Source organism: Sprattus sprattus, assembly GCF_963457725.1.
Source record: "Sprattus sprattus genome assembly, chromosome: 1".
Classification (NCBI taxonomy): Eukaryota; Metazoa; Chordata; class Actinopteri; order Clupeiformes; family Clupeidae; genus Sprattus; species Sprattus sprattus.
Window position 1 is genome coordinate 39,709,343 of NC_137920.1, and position 17,415 is coordinate 39,726,757.

At 42.3% G+C, this 17,415-nt stretch overlaps 3 protein-coding genes across 3 annotated transcripts in view; all 3 read right to left on the minus strand.

Moving 5' to 3' along the window:
- The window catches only part of usp43a (ubiquitin specific peptidase 43a), a gene marked incomplete at both ends in the record, with an annotated part of 84,264 nt that extends 81,749 nt beyond the window's left edge, over positions 1-2,515 (minus strand). Inside the window, one exon of the mRNA XM_080844184.1 lies at positions 1,889-2,515. Within this exon, the coding sequence (XP_080700310.1) occupies positions 1,889-2,515 (627 nt within the window). The remainder of the gene's footprint in view (positions 1-1,888) is intronic.
- Positions 2,516-5,104: 2,589 nt separating this feature from the next.
- On the minus strand, positions 5,105-12,633 carry cfap52 (cilia and flagella associated protein 52; the record flags this gene model as incomplete). The annotated part of the gene is made up of 14 exons (XM_080840016.1): positions 5,105-5,283; positions 5,796-5,907; positions 8,499-8,601; positions 8,886-9,037; positions 9,168-9,313; positions 9,541-9,689; positions 9,899-10,069; positions 10,347-10,447; positions 10,890-11,006; positions 11,129-11,228; positions 11,386-11,514; positions 11,660-11,796; positions 12,145-12,344; positions 12,573-12,633. 14 exons carry the CDS (start codon positions 12,631-12,633, stop codon positions 5,105-5,107), a joined length of 1,857 nt encoding a protein of 618 aa, XP_080696142.1.
- A 752-nt stretch (positions 12,634-13,385) lies between these two features.
- LOC308369687 (TBC1 domain family member 24-like) lies at positions 13,386-17,162 on the minus strand (the record flags this gene model as incomplete). The annotated part of the gene is made up of 6 exons (XM_080844195.1): positions 13,386-13,531; positions 13,854-14,118; positions 14,296-14,394; positions 14,481-14,544; positions 15,298-15,453; positions 16,177-17,162. 6 exons carry the CDS (start codon positions 17,160-17,162, stop codon positions 13,386-13,388), a joined length of 1,716 nt encoding a protein of 571 aa, XP_080700321.1.
- Between the last annotated feature and the right edge of the window lie 253 nt (positions 17,163-17,415).

The window sequence follows — 17,415 nt, forward strand, 5'->3', positions numbered from 1 at the left end:
ACAGTCACCTATTTCCTGATATGAGGCATGTTTTCTCTGCATTGAATATTGCATAAAAACATCTTGTATTCATTTATAATTGTTTGCGGGTATGCTTATACATTATGCTGTATGGCATACAGTAAGGCATACACATTTTAGTACATACCATCTGTATCTATCTACACAAGTAATGCAATCAGTCACTACTCTAAAAATTGCTAGGAAACAAACAAAGACCTGAACAGGTTTGTAGAGAGAACAATAGTATCTTAAGTTTAAAGAGAGTTTTAAGGCCATTCAGACACAATAAAGGGGCATCAAGAGTAGAGGAAACATGAATACATGAATACATCAGGGTGGTGATGAACAATAATCTCTCATTATGCCACTTAGTGGGCTGACATAAGTGGCAGAAGAGACCAAGGGAGGTGTTTGGAGGAGAAAAGGGGTCAAAGCCATCTGCGCAGGAGGAGAGAGGAGGAGGAGAGAGGATAGAGCGTGAACATGCCCAGTGTGCTCAAGATGGTGCCCATCAACAACCACCGAGTGTGTGTCACCTCCGAGGCAAGCGACACATGTAAAGACACACACACACACGCACTCACACATGATCTCACACACACAGAGGGCAAGCTGCCTTTCACTTTGCTCTCTTCCACGTACATGACTTGTCTTGGCTTATCCACCCTCAAAGAGGCTTAGAGTTCACTCAAAAGTGGTCGAAGCTTCCAATATTTTCTCATAAATTATAAATGTTTTATCCTGAGACAAAGTTTCAGTGCAGTGATTTTCTGGCAGGGAGCAAGTAGTTTAAATGATGATGATGATGATCAGAGTAAATCTGAGGGCTCCGGTGCATCTAAAACACAGAGCATGAGTGTGCGTGTGTGCAAAGGGCTGGCTGATTTCATAACACAAAGTGATATGAAGGAGCCTATCACACTGCATCCAACACATGGCCAATGCAATGGTACTTTCCACAGATTTCAAAATCAACCTCTGTGAACCCTGTGTAGAATCTTCATCTGCACAAACCCTTCTTTAAGTTTAGAAACCACTGCCTACCATTTGTTTTAACAGGCTTTACAAGGTTAATACTAACAGTAGTCTTCAATATATTGGCTCACTCAAGCCCAGACACACCTGCGTCTGACCTGTCGCTGTGGCACGCCATTGAGAGCGCCATCCTGTCTGACATAATTACCATCTACTAACTGCCCAAGCACACAGGGCATGCTGGAACTTCGTTGTCGTTTCCTCAAGGCTCGAATTAAATTAATTTAACGTTTGCACTTGCAGACAATCTTTTCAAGCAAAACTGGTTTCAACTTCTTAGTATTGCTCTTGTTATGTGATGAGATACAATACATTGCAAGGTGACGAGGGAGAAAACCGGACACAAGAGGAGCCCAGAGGCAGGTGCAGCAATTATGGTGCTAATATCTCACCTACTTACCCACAACTAAGTTAATATTACATGAACAAATGTTCAAACAACCCACCTTCCTTTCAGTCAACATCGGTTTTTTGAGAGGGGGAGTAGGCAAGGGATAACCTACAAAAAACTACGCACAATGTTATTCACCTGTCGGTTGACCCCTCCCACCGAAACCCTACCTGCACCACTCGCGGAACCAGTGTCGGATTCTGAATGTTTTACGTCGGTTACAACGCAACCAAAACTGCAGTCAGCCAAAGCAAATGAATGCATTTTCGGATAGTAAGAGGTGTCGAATAGGCTGTTACGTTAAAATTGTTTAGACTTTATCGTTCACTGTAGACAGGACACAAAAACATGTAAAGGCACCGCTTTAGTAAAGATTATTCAGATGAGGGCAAATGTGAGGTAACCATTTGTGATAGCCTACATCTACAATTTAACTAAACTAAACATTTAGAAACCCACCTTGAATTCGACTGACAGAGGTGGCGTGTATTCCAGCGTCCAAAGCGCTCGCACCAGAGCCGCCAGTTGCTCAGTCACCTCACCTCTGACGGAAACAAGCTCCTCATTTTTTACTATTCCATTGACCCTCCTTTGACACAAATCCGATTTGTACTGTTCCAAACCAAGATATTCCGCCAAGAGATCAGTGTTGCTCAGGCACTGAACTACAGCGTTCATGAAACAAGTGTTGCCATGATTCTTCAAACCCAAGACGCCAGGAGTTTTGTCGCCATAGCACCACGACAATCGATCTTTCACTGACCCATGGGATGACAACGTAGAGCTCTTTTTCAAAGTATTCCCCCTGGCGCCCTGAAAATCCTCTTTAAAATTCCCTGAGTTGGCGCTCAAAGTGCACGCCGCACTGTCTCGAAACCCACCATCATCATCCTCTCCGTCAACGGGGTCTACGTCGCCAAAGTGTGCTAAAGTGCCCAAAGTTTTCAAAATCCGGTTCATAAAATTCCCAAGTGACTTCAAAGATTTCCGTCTGAAGACCTTTCCTGATTTGTATTTCTTGTCTTTACGTTTTGTTGATTTCGATTTAATAGCTTGTTTCTTCACTTTATCCCTCGGCGTATCCATGGTTGTTAAAACACCGGCGGTAAAGCGTTAAATTTAAATTTACAGCAGAAAACAACAATCCTACCTGTCTGTGTCAAACACCTCTTTTTAAAAACGCACTGTGCAAAATACACAGTGGCACCGTTGCGGTGCGAAGGCACATGACTAATGTCCCCCAGACATTCCGATTACTTCACCCCGCCTTTGTGAATTCGCTTGTCTAGGACTGTCTCAGGCACCTGCAGTTGCTAGCTGGCCGAGTTGTCCTCAACTCCATGCTTTCACTACGACACACTTCCTCCTTTCTGGCTCTACTCGTGCGCACGTTATCATTGGCGGTCTTTTCCCCGCGGTTGGTAGTATTTACGGATCAGTGAGTCCTCGGTCTAACCCTCGCCTTATGAATTGTATTGGTCAAGTCTGCTTTCATTCTACTGTCGCGCTGTTTCTGGTTCATGTCCTGACAGAAGACCAGATAGTTACCTGTGACTTCACCTGCTTCCCACAACCGTTAATGCAAGTCATTTTCAACATTAGACGAATTATCCCTGGGGTATGTTTTTTGTTGTTGTCCAAATGTAATGTGCAGCTACACAATTTTGAGTGTGCGTAGCTTGTTACACTTTTGTTTGTGTTCGTCTTTGTACGTGAAGGTTTTCCTAGGCGCATCTTTCAAAGGAGTCTCATTTTCGATGTATTTAAGAGCCCCCTGCTGTTGATATTGTGGTTGTTGCCACCACAAACTGTTTTTTAAATAGTGCTCGGATAGCTTACTTTCTTCTATGGAGACCATCGACATGCGAGTAGCCTATCGGCAATAAAAATATGTCATGACCATTACATGAACTTCCTGGAGTATGGACATTGTGGTTAATCAGTAACAAGAAACGGGTTTAAAAAGGTCCCAGAATACATAAGAAAAGGCGCCACTTTTTGTGAATTATTTATCTATACCATATTGCCAAATAGACTAACACAGTGTAATAAATAATAACATTGCTTTAAATAGACAGTTATAATCTGCATTACAACTTGCGTTTTATTATTAAATCACGCAAATCATATGCTATACCTAGTAAGATAAGGTGTCCATGACGTCATACGTAGTACAAACGTTTCCCATGTTATTACACATACATTTCATCATTAGAAAAAAAAATAGCTAACAGCAATGTTCCTCTGCGGGGTCTTCTATCATGAATGCTAATATAAAAACATGGTCAAGTAAATGTAAAGTCTTTTAACATAATGAGTGTAGAAAAGATATAACACTCTATATAACCTGTTGACCCCAAACACAACATATTGATCACCATGTTTGTGGTTAAAAGTGCTGAGGTGTGGGTTTCATTACAGTCTACTGGCTACCTCTACTTTTAAGTGGCGTGCCTGGGCTACTCTCCCATGCCACTGAAATAGGGCATTTGAGATGTAACTTTGTATTACTTGTGGCTGTTGTTACCAGGACAAAATATATGAACTTTGAAAAAGTAGTTTTGCCAATATTAATGGAGTCGGGTAGCCTGGTGACACCAGCCTACGTATTTCCGCCTGAATTGATTTCAAGCTCATACTCAGTCTGGCCTAACCCCGTTGACAATCGTCTCCAGGACTCAACATTTTGTAGGACCAATCAGCGAACAGTTCAGAGCTGTGACGCAAAACTCGCCTTGGAGGAAAAGACACGAAAAGCTATCGGAAAAGTTGTCTCAACTCTCGAGAACATCAGAAAATTAAAAGGAGAACAAGAGTATTTTCTTGTAAGTTTTATGATTGGAAAGGACGTCGTAGCTTTTCTCCCAACTGGCTTTGGGAAGAGTTTAATCTACCGAATGCTTACTAAACGTTGCTGATTGGTTAAGGGAACTCCAATGATTTTAAACCTCAAGATAAGCACCCGCCCATCTCGGAAACCAAAATGCATTGGGTTGGCCCAGACTGAAAGACGGAATGAAATGGAGTCACAGGCTGGTAATGGCCAGGCTAGGAGTCGGGTGTTGATCTGTAAATCAAGTGAAATAGGTTTAGGGCTAGACAACATATTTGATAATAAGGGATATGTGCAAATGCAAGTTTGTAATTTTTGTAATTCGATTTTTGGAGTAGACATTTCAATTACCTTTCCATATGGTAAATGAATAAGTTTGCCGAAATTGTGTTGGCTTATTGCTATGCATGGTCTACTTCCATGGTGGTTATTTCAGATTTGGTGGACAACCTTCATCACTTTGGAACAAATGATTTATGCTAATAAAAAAATACAAATCGAAATGCACTGGGAATACACTGAACGATTTAGTAAAATATTTCAACTTCATATATACTCTCTCCAGAACTTAGATATCAGTTGATTTAAAACGTATATTTTCTGTCAATATGTCCACTGGATAAAGACATGCAAGATAATAATTTGATACACAAAATGTTCTGCTGTCATATTGTAATGATCTTTTAATACAGCATCAGGTATTTATGGACAAACTAAAATGTATTGTCTAATTTATGGATAACGTCAGACTAATAAGTCTATAAATGGGGCACATATGGCAATATGAGGGTATGAGTAAGTGTGACGACTCAGAATAGGGTTCTGGGCTCTGGCTGTTTGTTCTAACTGGAGCGGTGAGGGAACCTCCAGCGAAGCACAGCTCCGTCTGCACTGGTGCTGATGATGTGCTTGTTGTTGGGGCATATCTGCACGCTGGTGATGCTGCCACTGTGCCCGATGCCCACATGGCTCACCACACCGTCAGAGTAGTGCCACACCTTCACCAGCTTCTCATCGCCGCCTGAGTCGATACAAGGAACACAGGAAAACAAGTATTTGAGGTGGGGCTCAACACTTTGAAGTACCATGTCACATTTAACAGTTCACATTAAGCAACAGTTTGCTTGCTAAAAATGTCAAATGTGGCTTTCGTGAGCCTGAGTAAATAAAAATCTTGGGTGGCATGATGAATGTCTTGCTTTCAGAAGTCATAAGAAAGAAGAAGATAAAAGCAGCTCAAAGGTATACATTTGGGCTCCAAGATATCACATTACATAAAGCAGCAAATGGGCTCAGTATTTTACTGATGGAGAGGGCAGCAGACAGGTTTGTTTTGAAACATTGGGATGGCGTTATTTTGATTAGTTGCATTTACATGTAGCTTTCAGTGAACCATTCTTGTGGAGATCAGTCTTTAGACTTTGTCATATCAGACTATGAATCTGCTCCAGCTCTATAGCTAGTGATTAGCTCATTAGGCTCTTCAAGACAGTCTATTAGCCATGTTCCCAAAGAAAGACAATGAGTGCCTACCAGTAACAAAATGGTCGCCCTCCTGTGTGATATGCATTCCATTGTTGGCTCCTGAGAGGGATCCTTCCAGCTCTCTAATGGCTGATCCATCATACACTTCCCAGTAGCCAATCTGTCAATCAAAATGAAAACAATCATCATACAATACACAACCTACTGCAAAACCATAGCTGCTTTTTCTGCAAGCATTTTAAACAGACAGCCTTTGGGCCATTGCGATACTGTTTTGCCCTAAATTATCACTAAAGCATTTGGTGATCTACGTTAGTATTCAGATCTCTAGAGTCAATTACATTCACAAGAACTCCTGTCATCACATCATTGTCGTTCTTTTATCTGGAATGCTGTTCTTTAAGGAAATTGAAACCGCATAATTTCTGTGTATCAAATGATAATCTGCTGGAGTTAAACCCGCGCTTGTGTTTATAAATGTAAGCTAATCAGCGCCAGGGTTGGCAGCTGTCTTGGGCAATACGATTGTTGAAGATATTTATAGATCAGAAATGGCACTGTCACACGTCACATCGTTTCTGGTTATTTTTACATCGAATCTAATTACAACTTCAAACTAGCCGAGTTTGTGAGGAAGGGGGAGGATGCTTCATCATTACAATATGGAGCTCTGAGTCATGCTTCTGTGTTTGTGTCTCACTTCAAGGTCCATTGCCAACACAGAGGCAATGAACATGAAGTTGCAAGGATGGGGTTAGGGGAGGGCGGAGAGGGGTGGTGGTGGTGGGGGACTGGGAGGCTTTGAGGAACTGAGACTGCCTTCACCATGCCTGGGTCTGGAAGGACTCCTTTTAATGACAAAGCAAATATAGTGGTGTCTGTTGGCCTGTTCCTTGTTTTTATTTTAAATTAAATTATACTTTTTATTTTTCATCAGTTTTTTCATTTTTAGAAAGTATTGCAATTACTGAATAAAACATTTTAGTCAAGGGTTAGATAGTAGATGGTATTTAGCCTGGACAATTACACTAATGTTGCACAGTTTAGTTAGCAGTTTTGCCAATTTGTCCTAATTCCACTATCATGTTGATTATTGTCAGCTTTTTGGGGGACCTCTGATAACGGCTGTAGCATTTTAACCAGTGCTGCTGAGAAATTGCATGCTATGAACCAAGTAGTCGTTTCAAGACACTTGCCTCACCTGACTAATCTGTATACACTATAGAAGCCTGTAAAATCAAATGAAATTAGCGATGCAATGCGATGCAATTTGTAACCATAAAACTTGAATATAACTATAAGTCATCAATCAATATAATACAACTATAACTTTGTCCTACCCAACATTGAAGTAATGTAAAGAGATGGTGTAGTTTTTAATGATTAGTCAGATCCCTTCTACTGAAGGGGAGAAACTCAGTACAGTAAATCACGATACACTAAACCACAACACAAAGCCTGCCTGCGAATGATGGTCCAAGCCATACAAATTTACTGAAAGCACAAGTCTATTCTCCGTTTCAAAAGATTTCTTATTCTTCGTAATTCTTATTTTCATCATTATTTACTGCACTACAGTCTGACCAAGAAGCGGAGGTCTGCCTCCACTGAGGACTGATGGCTAATCTCAGGGAGGTAGCTCGCTCCGCCATGGTTTAGTCCTCACTGTTGTAGAGCCATCATGACCTCATGTTTCAGCGTACCCTGCTACTGCTGCTGTTTGTGTATAAATGTAAGTGCGTGTGTGCGTGTGTTTGTAGTAGAAGCAGTGACAGAAATCGAATATCTGGTGTTGTAGAACACGATTCATATTACATCTATGGTGGTAGAAACTGAAATCTTACTGCTATGTAAATAACCTTGCAGATTCTCTACAATGATAGCGTTTTAACTCCACTTTACCATTCTCAAACACATAGCTCACAACAGATAAACAAGAGAGGAAATCATTCATATCCAGGACATCACGGCATTAGCGACAATGCATTATGCACTTTCTCATATTTTTACTTTCCTTCAACCTACATAGTACAAATTTAACATTATGTCCAATAACCTTATTTACAATGATGAATGATGAACCCTCTACTGCCTCACTGTACACCATGAGGATTGACACTACTATAGACCATAAGGATTGACACTACAATCCTGGAGTGGTGGCAAAGCAGGGGCAGCAGACTGTGGTGGTCTTAGTCAAACATACAGACAAACATTAGGCCCTTAAGCTAAGCTAGCTAACCTTCCAACCCCCAAATTAGAAATTCATTAGAAATTCATCAACCTTACCCCCTTGATCCCACAGTGAGGTACCAAAGTGCCCTCCCCACACCCACCCATCTCTATTTGAGGTCTTGTGAATGAAGGAATGAGAGCAGAGGAGGCTGGTGCCTAACCAAACACTGCGGCAGCATGTTGGAGCTAGCAGATGGTGTGGCTGGCAAAGTTACGGGCACGGATGGCGTGGGCACACCGAATCCACATGAGAGCTGGACTGCTGTCTCTCTCTCTGTCTAACTCACTCGCACTATAATATCTGTTCCTCATTCCTCAACACACTATGCCACTGAAGACTAAACCAAGGGAATGAGGCATGCAGTTTTGTTTCCTAATGTATTCCAGACATCGGAGTTGCCAAAGAGCCCTTGAATTTATATCATTCTTTGAATGAATGTAATCTAATCCTAGACTTCGCTCAGCCTTTGCCATCATCTGTATGGCGTACTGTCGCTGTAGTGGAAGATGTGATACCTTGCGGTCCGTGCCACTGGTGATAATCTGATACTCCTCCGGGTGGTAGCAGACACTTCGGAAGAGAGTGTTGGCCAGGACCATCTGATTCCTCACGTAACGCCTAAGGGCAGAAGAGGGGCTCATAAAGTCACTGAGTCACAAACGTTACCAAGCAGCCAAAAAGAATGATGATATCTATCAGCCCCGAGAGGAAGAGGCAAGTATGAGCAAATTAAATATTTTTTTTTAATTTTTAATATGGTTTCTCAAATAGACTCAGATAAAGGTTTATGCAATCAAGCATCTTTAATCCAAATTACAAATATTGCAAATGAAAGAGTATAATTCCCTCAGGATGAGTAGTTACTATAAGTGTGTTAAAGGATGCTCATCAGCTGTACTTACACGAGGTCCCATATGATACAGGCTCCGTCTGAGCTGGCACTGACGCACTCTTTATCATTGCTCTTGATCTTGACACAGGTCACCTCAGCCTTGTGCTCCTTCATGGTCTCAAGAAGCCTGGAGGATCCCTTGAGGATCTCCCACACACGGATCTGAACAAAACCAGAATAATATCACTGCTGTGTTTTTACGACCGGAAAATACTTTGCACATTTTGGTGGCTTGCACAGCATTCAGCCAATGTCAAGCCAGGGGTTAAGCATGGGGGTTACTTAAGGGTACCTGTCCCTCTCCGCCCCCACTGACAATCTTCTGGCAGTCCTTGGTGCAGGCGATGGCCGTCACTCCCATACTGTGGGCGTTGTTGAGGACCAGCATCAGGCGACCGGTCTCCGGGGTGAAGATGCGGATCTTCCCATCGTTCCAGGCTGTGACAGACCATAACCAATCACATCTATGGGTGGCCAAGTGATGTTCATTCAGATATTCATTACTTCATTTTGCTTTCTATGATTTGACCTGAATACTATGGGCCAAGTAGGATCACAGCAAACAAAAACTTATCGAGGAATGAACTATATTACCTATAATGCCATGTGACTGAAAAGAGGACAGACCTTGAGCACAGGTCTGGTGTTTGCTTACTAAGACCCACCACTGACAATGCTTCGGCCATCCCGCATGAATTCCAGTGCATTGCAAGTCATATTGGGAACAGAGATCCGCAGCACCTCTCTGGATGTGTTGGCGTGCCATACCCTAATGTCATCCTTTGAGCAGGTGGCGAAGAGCTCTGACGACCCGCTAAGAGAGTGGCAGGCAGAGACAGAAAGAGTGATGAGACATGGAAAATGCTGCCCTCTAGTGTTCTCAACCGGTACATGCTCAAGACAAGCTCTTCAAAGATGCATCTTCAAAAGCAAGCTAGATAAATGGCACCTTTGAAAATATCTGATATATCTAAATGAGTCTCTCAACTTCTGTGTGTCTTTTCTCCCTGCTGTGTTACTCACAAAGGAAAAGACACACCATTCACTGCGTTGTTATGATTGGAGGAAAAGAGCTCTGGTTTGAAATCTGTGTAGCCAAAGCGGTAGATCTGCCCGGCATCGGTGCCGATGAAGAACTGGTGTCCCTCTCCACGCAGGGAAACAGATGTCACACCTCCCTCCAGCTGCGCGTTCCTGTGAGGGTAACCATGACGAGCATGTCAATAAGGATGCAGTCAGGGCTGCCTACGGCATGAATGAGGCCTCTTTTGTGTACTATGATTTTGGGTACTATAATTTAGCTGCATAAATACTTTTCCTTCATGTAACTTTGATATGTTGTTAGTATGTTTTTGCCTGTGATCAAAAGAAGCTGCAGAAGTCAACTAGCCAAAACTGCTCTTGTTTTAATTCTATTACAGTTTGGGCTATTTTTGTTGAAATGGTTTCAAACAGTGCATTTTCCACTCACTTTATTATTTTAAAATTGGTCCCATTGCACAGAGTGAGCATGCCGTCCCCTGAGCCCACCAGCAGATCTCCTGTCTTCAGCATCCTCATAGCTATCACACCCTGATGACACAGAGCAGCAACATTAAAACCAGCGACACTTACATTGCAAGCAGGAGACAAAGGATACAAACATAGCGTTTCGTACAGGTCAGAGACAGAAAACAGGGGGATGTACTGTCTCGGTCTGTGCACCTTTAACTGCCTATATCACTAATGACTATATGTTTTTGCACTTTTTAGATATGCTAAAAAACTGCACAGAATTGTCAGCTACCATTCTGCAAGAGTTGTGTTCCTGAGCTCAGCTCGATATATGTATGAAAGGGGGAGGTTGTTCCATACTAAGATGTCTATTAATAGCTGTCTGATGGGAAATGAATTTCAATTAAAGTCCACCGTATGCATCCCACCCAGAGATATGACTCGTGTAATTGGAATGGGCAAGTGAAAGCGCCCGTAAAAACTCAATCAGCACTCTAATGGCCCTGCCTGCTCTGCCTACCTGACTGAACTTGTGCTTGACAGGCCCGCAGCCACTCAGCAGCAGCGTCTGGAAGTTGACTTTGAGAATGTCTCCGCTGGTTGTTCCACAGTAGAAGAAACTATCATCCTCAGGGATCTAATAAGTGTCAGAGGCAAAGAAAATCAGTCCGTATGCATGTTACTTAACAGCACTAATAATGAGAAGCTACTAAAACATTTTTTTTTCTCAAAATGAATGCAGGTGTGTTGTCAGTTCACCTCGATGCATTTCACAATGCGCTTCAGTTGCCGAGTCTGACATTCAGAGGGACGGATCTTTCTGTTGGGGAGGTCAAGCTCCCAAACACGAATGGTGCCACTGCCAGGAACACAAGGGAATGACATGACAGAGAGATTCTCAAAACAGTTCCATGTAACTAACAGACAATATGGTTAGCCTTTGTTTGCACAAAAAACATGTTGTCAACATCACTTTTCCAGAACTGTGTTCATGCGGGAATAAGGACGTGACATACTTTCCAGCGGAGACAAACACGTTGTCGTTCAGGTTGGAGTACTGGACGGTCAGGCAGTGACCCGCACTGTGGGCTGAGGCTGGGCTTCCACAGATAGCCTCACCAGTCTTAACGTTCCATACCACAACACTGCAATGGGTCATAAACAGGATTTAACAGTGTAACTTCAGTTCACATACAACAGTCAATGCTTGTTCTTCCCTACAAACAGAGGCACTTTAGTACTATTCATCATTACTGTAATGTTTACATTCAACACTTCACTATAGATCACCTGCCATCATCTTGGCCACCAAGGGTAACAAGATATTTGTCGTTGGGGGAGAATGCAAGGGCCTCCACCTTGGCTTTGTGGAGCTGTAGCCTTGCAAACACCTCTTTCTTGGCAAAATCCCAGATGATGGCATCAGCCTAGAATTCAAATTCAGTCAGGTAAATTCTTTTGTTTATAATCACAAATCAATCATGTTTGTTCGTATGGCCAATATATAATGATTAGACCATCATTTCTACATGCTTAGTTTGGTCTTGTTTGTCAGTTCATGATGGGAAGGGGAAGGAGGGCAATTATTATATGATGCAAGATTAGGCCTGGAGTCTGCAATAGGGTACAACCAAGCTAGGGTTGAGCAGGTGAGTACAGTAGGAACACAACATAATCTCATCAAAGGCTAACATATAGACCCAAAAACCCACGGGCAAACGACTTGGCATATATGACAATAGGACAACTTTACTGATACAAGCTTACTCATTTACCTTGAAGCCCATGAAAGTGACTTGACCAGATGCGATGAAATTTCCGCTTTTGGAAACGCTGACACAGGAAACATTGTTGGTATGTCCGTGAAGAAAAGTTTGCTTATTGTTTTTGAGACTTTTTAGAATGACGGTACAGCCCAGAGGATATATCAAATGTTCTCTATCGGGATGCACTATCAGTCCGGAGAATACATGCCCTGTGAAATCAAAATCAATATGCATTGAGCATTTACATCAAACGTGATATAATTATTAAAGAGCCCAAACGCACCTCATGCAATTTACGCATGCATCAGATACTTGTCCATAGCGACTAACAAAATATTAGATAAAACCAGTTAGATTTTGAAATAAATAATCATGATGTGAAATAACAGCAATACATTTATATTATCATTCAATGTGGGATCCTAGCCCTGGCCTACCATTGAAGCCTATGACCGCCTCCAGCTCAAGCTGACAAACGTCTTGCGCTTCGCTTCCCATTTTTGTGTCCAACCAAATTTTAACCTTATTTCCGTGTACCAAACAATCCCCGGCTAGCAAGAGTCAAATATGTGGACAGTTCGAACTTTATATTGGTCATTCCAACGAGTAGCAACAGTGATCTATGTTGCTAAGAGTTTGTTTGGATCCGTTGCTGAGAGACCTTCTATGACGTCAAGTCACCATGCGAGTCCCATTGAGATACCCTGCTAGCTAGGGTGTCCTGTCCCAGCAGTTCTGACTATGATCCAGAGAACGTTTTCAATGAAACGTATTTACTACGTAATGAGACAATGATGAGATCGTGAAAAATGTCTCTTTTATTGAGAAAATGTTGTCATAGAAACACACACACTTTATGAATAGTAAAAATAATGTTGGCTATATACATTGATTATGGTAACATCAGCCTGAAGAACTGATTTAGAATCACAACGAATATATATTAATATAATGTATTGCACTGCAAACAATGACACCATGATTATGACAGCAGATATTGGCATACAAGTGTTGACAAACGTGTCACATCTGGGCAAATCAGGTACAGCTGACATGGCTACAACTATCACAGACACTTATAATAATAACAATAATCTATAGACTGAAAATAACACAGAATCGAAGTATTCAAAATGGCATGGTTCATGAGGGTGGATATGTATTCCACAAGTATGAAGATGCTATATGTTCACTATATAATTCATTTCAAAATCTCTCCCTCGTAAGTCCTGAGGGGTCGCAAAGGGTGACTAGGGGTACTGAATACCCCACACCTCAAGAGACTGGATCTTGAACTTGCCCCTGCAGAGTGGAGGACTCTCAAAAGTGTTACAGCGCTCCGTGTAGCCCTCTGTTAGGTCAGCTCGCAGACAAAGTGCTGATCCCCCATTGCCACCTGCAAGTGCAAGCAGAAACACTGACGTCAGACAGATGTATAGTGTAAATAACCACACTCCAAGTGCCACCCAGCATCGAGAGGCAATTCTCTGAATTCCCTGAGTTGTTCCCCTATGGTGCAGTCCCTGAGTGATTCATGGAGGTAAGACTGTGACGGTCGTGGTGTGACCGCACATGAACGCCTGACTCCTACCCCATATTTGCGACCATATAAACACACATGGTTTAGCACACACGCACACAAACAAGCATACAACTGATTACACAAACTTAAACAAAGTTTAAAACCATTTAGACCAGAAAAATCTGAAACATCTCACCAACGATAAATTTCTCCTCATCCCCAGCCATAAACATCAAAGTGGACCTTTGTCCGTCAGGGTGTCCTGTTGGACACGGGTGATTCTGTTGGGTCCCCAAAGGACACTCTGTAGATGGGATGTCTGACAGGCTGTCTTCAAATGAAATGGATTTGGAAGATGGCGACTGGTGGACATCTTGCTGCTTCTTGAGGGACTCATTCTTGTTCAGAGTCCCCGAGATTTGGGTCACAGCACACTGGTAGCGTTCCATGCCTGGCCTTAACTGAGAGGGAAGTTTGTGTTATAAATGTTTTCACTTCTTCTTCAAGCTTAGTCAGTGCAATAGCTATGTGACAGATATGTGAAGGTATGACTACATTAAGGTAAATTGGTTGAGGTTCAAAATATTAAATTCAGCATTTTTTTTTAAGTGACCGTAATGATTAGGTATAATACTCACTGTGAAAACAAAGCATTCTCCAGTTCCGTAGAACGAGAGTTCCTCCCCACTGTGCTTCTTCTGTCCCATCCATTGAGATGATAAGAAGGCACCACAGACCTTAGTGGTTTCAAATGAAATTAAGTATGAAATTGTGCAAGACTGAAAATAATTGACTGCACGAAGAACATAAATATTGCTCTCACCTCCTCATCAGCAGTTCTAAGAAGTAAAACAGTTGGCTCTTGGCCCACGACCTGGGAATACAACCTTCCCAAAAGAAATGTATTTAGTGCCATACAAGTATTGCAAAGCTGTGTGAGTTACTATGGTTTAATATAAACACAAAGTCTACTCATGGAACAAAACACAAATTAGCTGTTGTGTTGTTTGACTTTAACAAGAGTTTGAGCACTGTTAAAGTATGTTTAATTTTATAATCAAATCAATAATGTGTAATATTTTGACCTGTCAATCATTCATACTCATATTCATATGGCAGAATGATTTCAATATAGACTCTCTGTGATAGGTTATAGTCAGGCTGGGATGATAGTATATCACTACTGTGTTTCCAACTGTTGACACTGCAATCTGTTGACATTTTTTTGGGCTGTATTTAAGGGATACAAATGTAATATCTTTTTTTATTGAATTATTCCAAGTCTAAACTCACTGTCCAAAAGACATAATTTGGAGACCCAAGTGCTGAGAGAATTAACTATGCATGCATCATATAACGTGAAGCCGCAGTCAAATTTCATCCATTTCTTTGAAATGTTTTCAACATGTAGTGAGGTTCACAGTCAGGTCATTGATACAACATGGGAAAACAAGTTGACACCAATAACAACGACTGTGTTATGCAACTGACATATTCTGACTGCTCAGGTGAAGCATTTATGAGGGAAAATAGTGGTATGTGGCTCAGTTTTAGTCGTGAGTACTGTATATCTAAAGCTCAAACAGTGCTGACTAAACATAACATAAACACAGACATACAAATGCCTGAAGAGAACTTACAAGGACAGGCTCCTGCCATGTTCCTTAATGCTGAACAGCCGTGTGGGATTGAACAGGGCAAAACGCTCAGGTATCCAAGCCCAGACTACCCTCATCTCTGTCTCAGTCACCAGATTAGAGTTGAACTTCCCCAGGTCCATGGTCTGATATGAATGCCTGTGTGCAAAGTAACAAGGGGTGATTGATGGGGTCGCCGCCTGAGCCAGAAGGAGATGAGTTATACATCTGCAGTTACATGCACATGCAGCTCAACTCTTTGAGTGATTATGCAGAAAGTTTTCTAGTAATAACTTATGTGGTATTTCTGTTTCAGTTGAATGAATTTGCAAGCAAGCACTGTCTGACAAAATGAACATCTGCCTTTGTGCATTCATCCGCTACCTCGGTCTCAAAGGCTTATCACCCAAGGAGCTCATGTCTTCACCATGCTGGAAGCAGGGGCACCTCCACTAGTGTTGCCACCATGTCCTCGTGGACCCATTGGGTGATACGCCCTTGTGACAGAGGTAGCGCATGACTGCAAAGGCTGATGTTTGTCTATTTTCTGTTACAGTGCTGACTTTTTGAAATTTTTAATGATCTGAAACAGAAATTCAACAGAAGTTATTAACTGCAGAGAGTTGAACAGTTGTATAGCTCATCTCTTTATACCTTAGATTACCCCCATATGACTATTTGCAGAAAAGGTATTGTAGATTTTATTGTGTATAGTTCAATGCACGACAGGTAAAGTTTATTTATACAGTCTGTTTCACACACAGAGGCAAATAACACAGTAGGAATTACAAAACATATAACTATACATATAACTAACAACAATAACAATATAATAATGTTGAATTGCAAAAACATTGCCCCAACAGTAATGAATCACCTTACCTCTGATGGATCCCTCTGTGGATAAGCGCGTCCTTATTTGCATTGAAGAGGTAGTGAAGCTCCTTACGTGAGGGAAGCTGAATTCCAAATGCCTTCTTCAGCAGGTTCTCAACAGTGATGTGTCTAGACACGTTCTCCACAAAGCTTTTCATGTCCCTCCGAAAATCATCCACATGGGCCACTCGAGAGGCCACGGACACCTTGTACAGGCTGAGCAGAGCCAGGGCCACCCTGTACAGCACCTTGTAGCCCTCCAGCAGGTACACGTCCAGCACTCTGATGGCATAGGTGAAGGGCAGGTCTGCAAAGATCCACATGATCCAGTCTGAGTAGAACTCAAAGAGGTTCTGGTGGGAGCTAGCGATGAGCTTACGGATTCCGCGGCAGTATCTGTTGGCCAAGTCCCCAAAGGTCATGCATGAGGCCCTGGATGTGTGGAAAGTTTGGTCGATGTAGCGCTTGGCCGGATCGGTGTAATTCACCAGGCTGCAGATACTGTGGAAGCACTGAGCCTCGTCCTCGCTGAAGTGGAGCAGGAGGGAGACCAGGGCCGGGAGGATGGGGCAGAACGTGACCTCAGGGAACTGCTTGTTGATGCACACCAGAATCTTTTTGACTGAGTTCAGGCCGGCCTTGTTGAGGCAATACCTGGGGATTTCACCGTCCTCCATGAACACTGGAAATGGATGCGTGCTGATCTTGTGCTCTCCAAAAAGCTGCCTGGTTGATTGGTGGTAGAGGTCGACGTCTTGGTGGGTGCTAATGCTGCTGATGATGTGGTCGTACGCTTTAGCCCTAAGGGTGTGTGGCATGGCCCAGAATCCTGTGCGACCCATGGACTTGAGCTCGTGAAGGTCGCTCTCCAGCATCTTCCCATAACGCAAAGCAGCCTCAGGATCAATTTTCTCCCATTCCACATACTGACCATACTTCATACCTGAACATGAACTAATCTCCCAGTTGTCTGGCTCTGTGATAGTCATCATTGGCACACTTTTCAAACTGCCTTTGCTCCCTATAAATGAAAGATGGAGACTATTTGCACTGGCTCACATTTGGATAATAAATAAATGTTAAAGTTCTTAATCCTTTTTTAGAATTAAAAATAAATTATTCACAACTAATTAAACAAAATAACTTACCATGCAGGTCTTTATTTGGCCCTGCCTTTTGCCTTTTGGAGGGAGGTCTGGTTGGACTGTCTACATTTTTTTCTTTCTGTCCCTTATCATTTAGCAA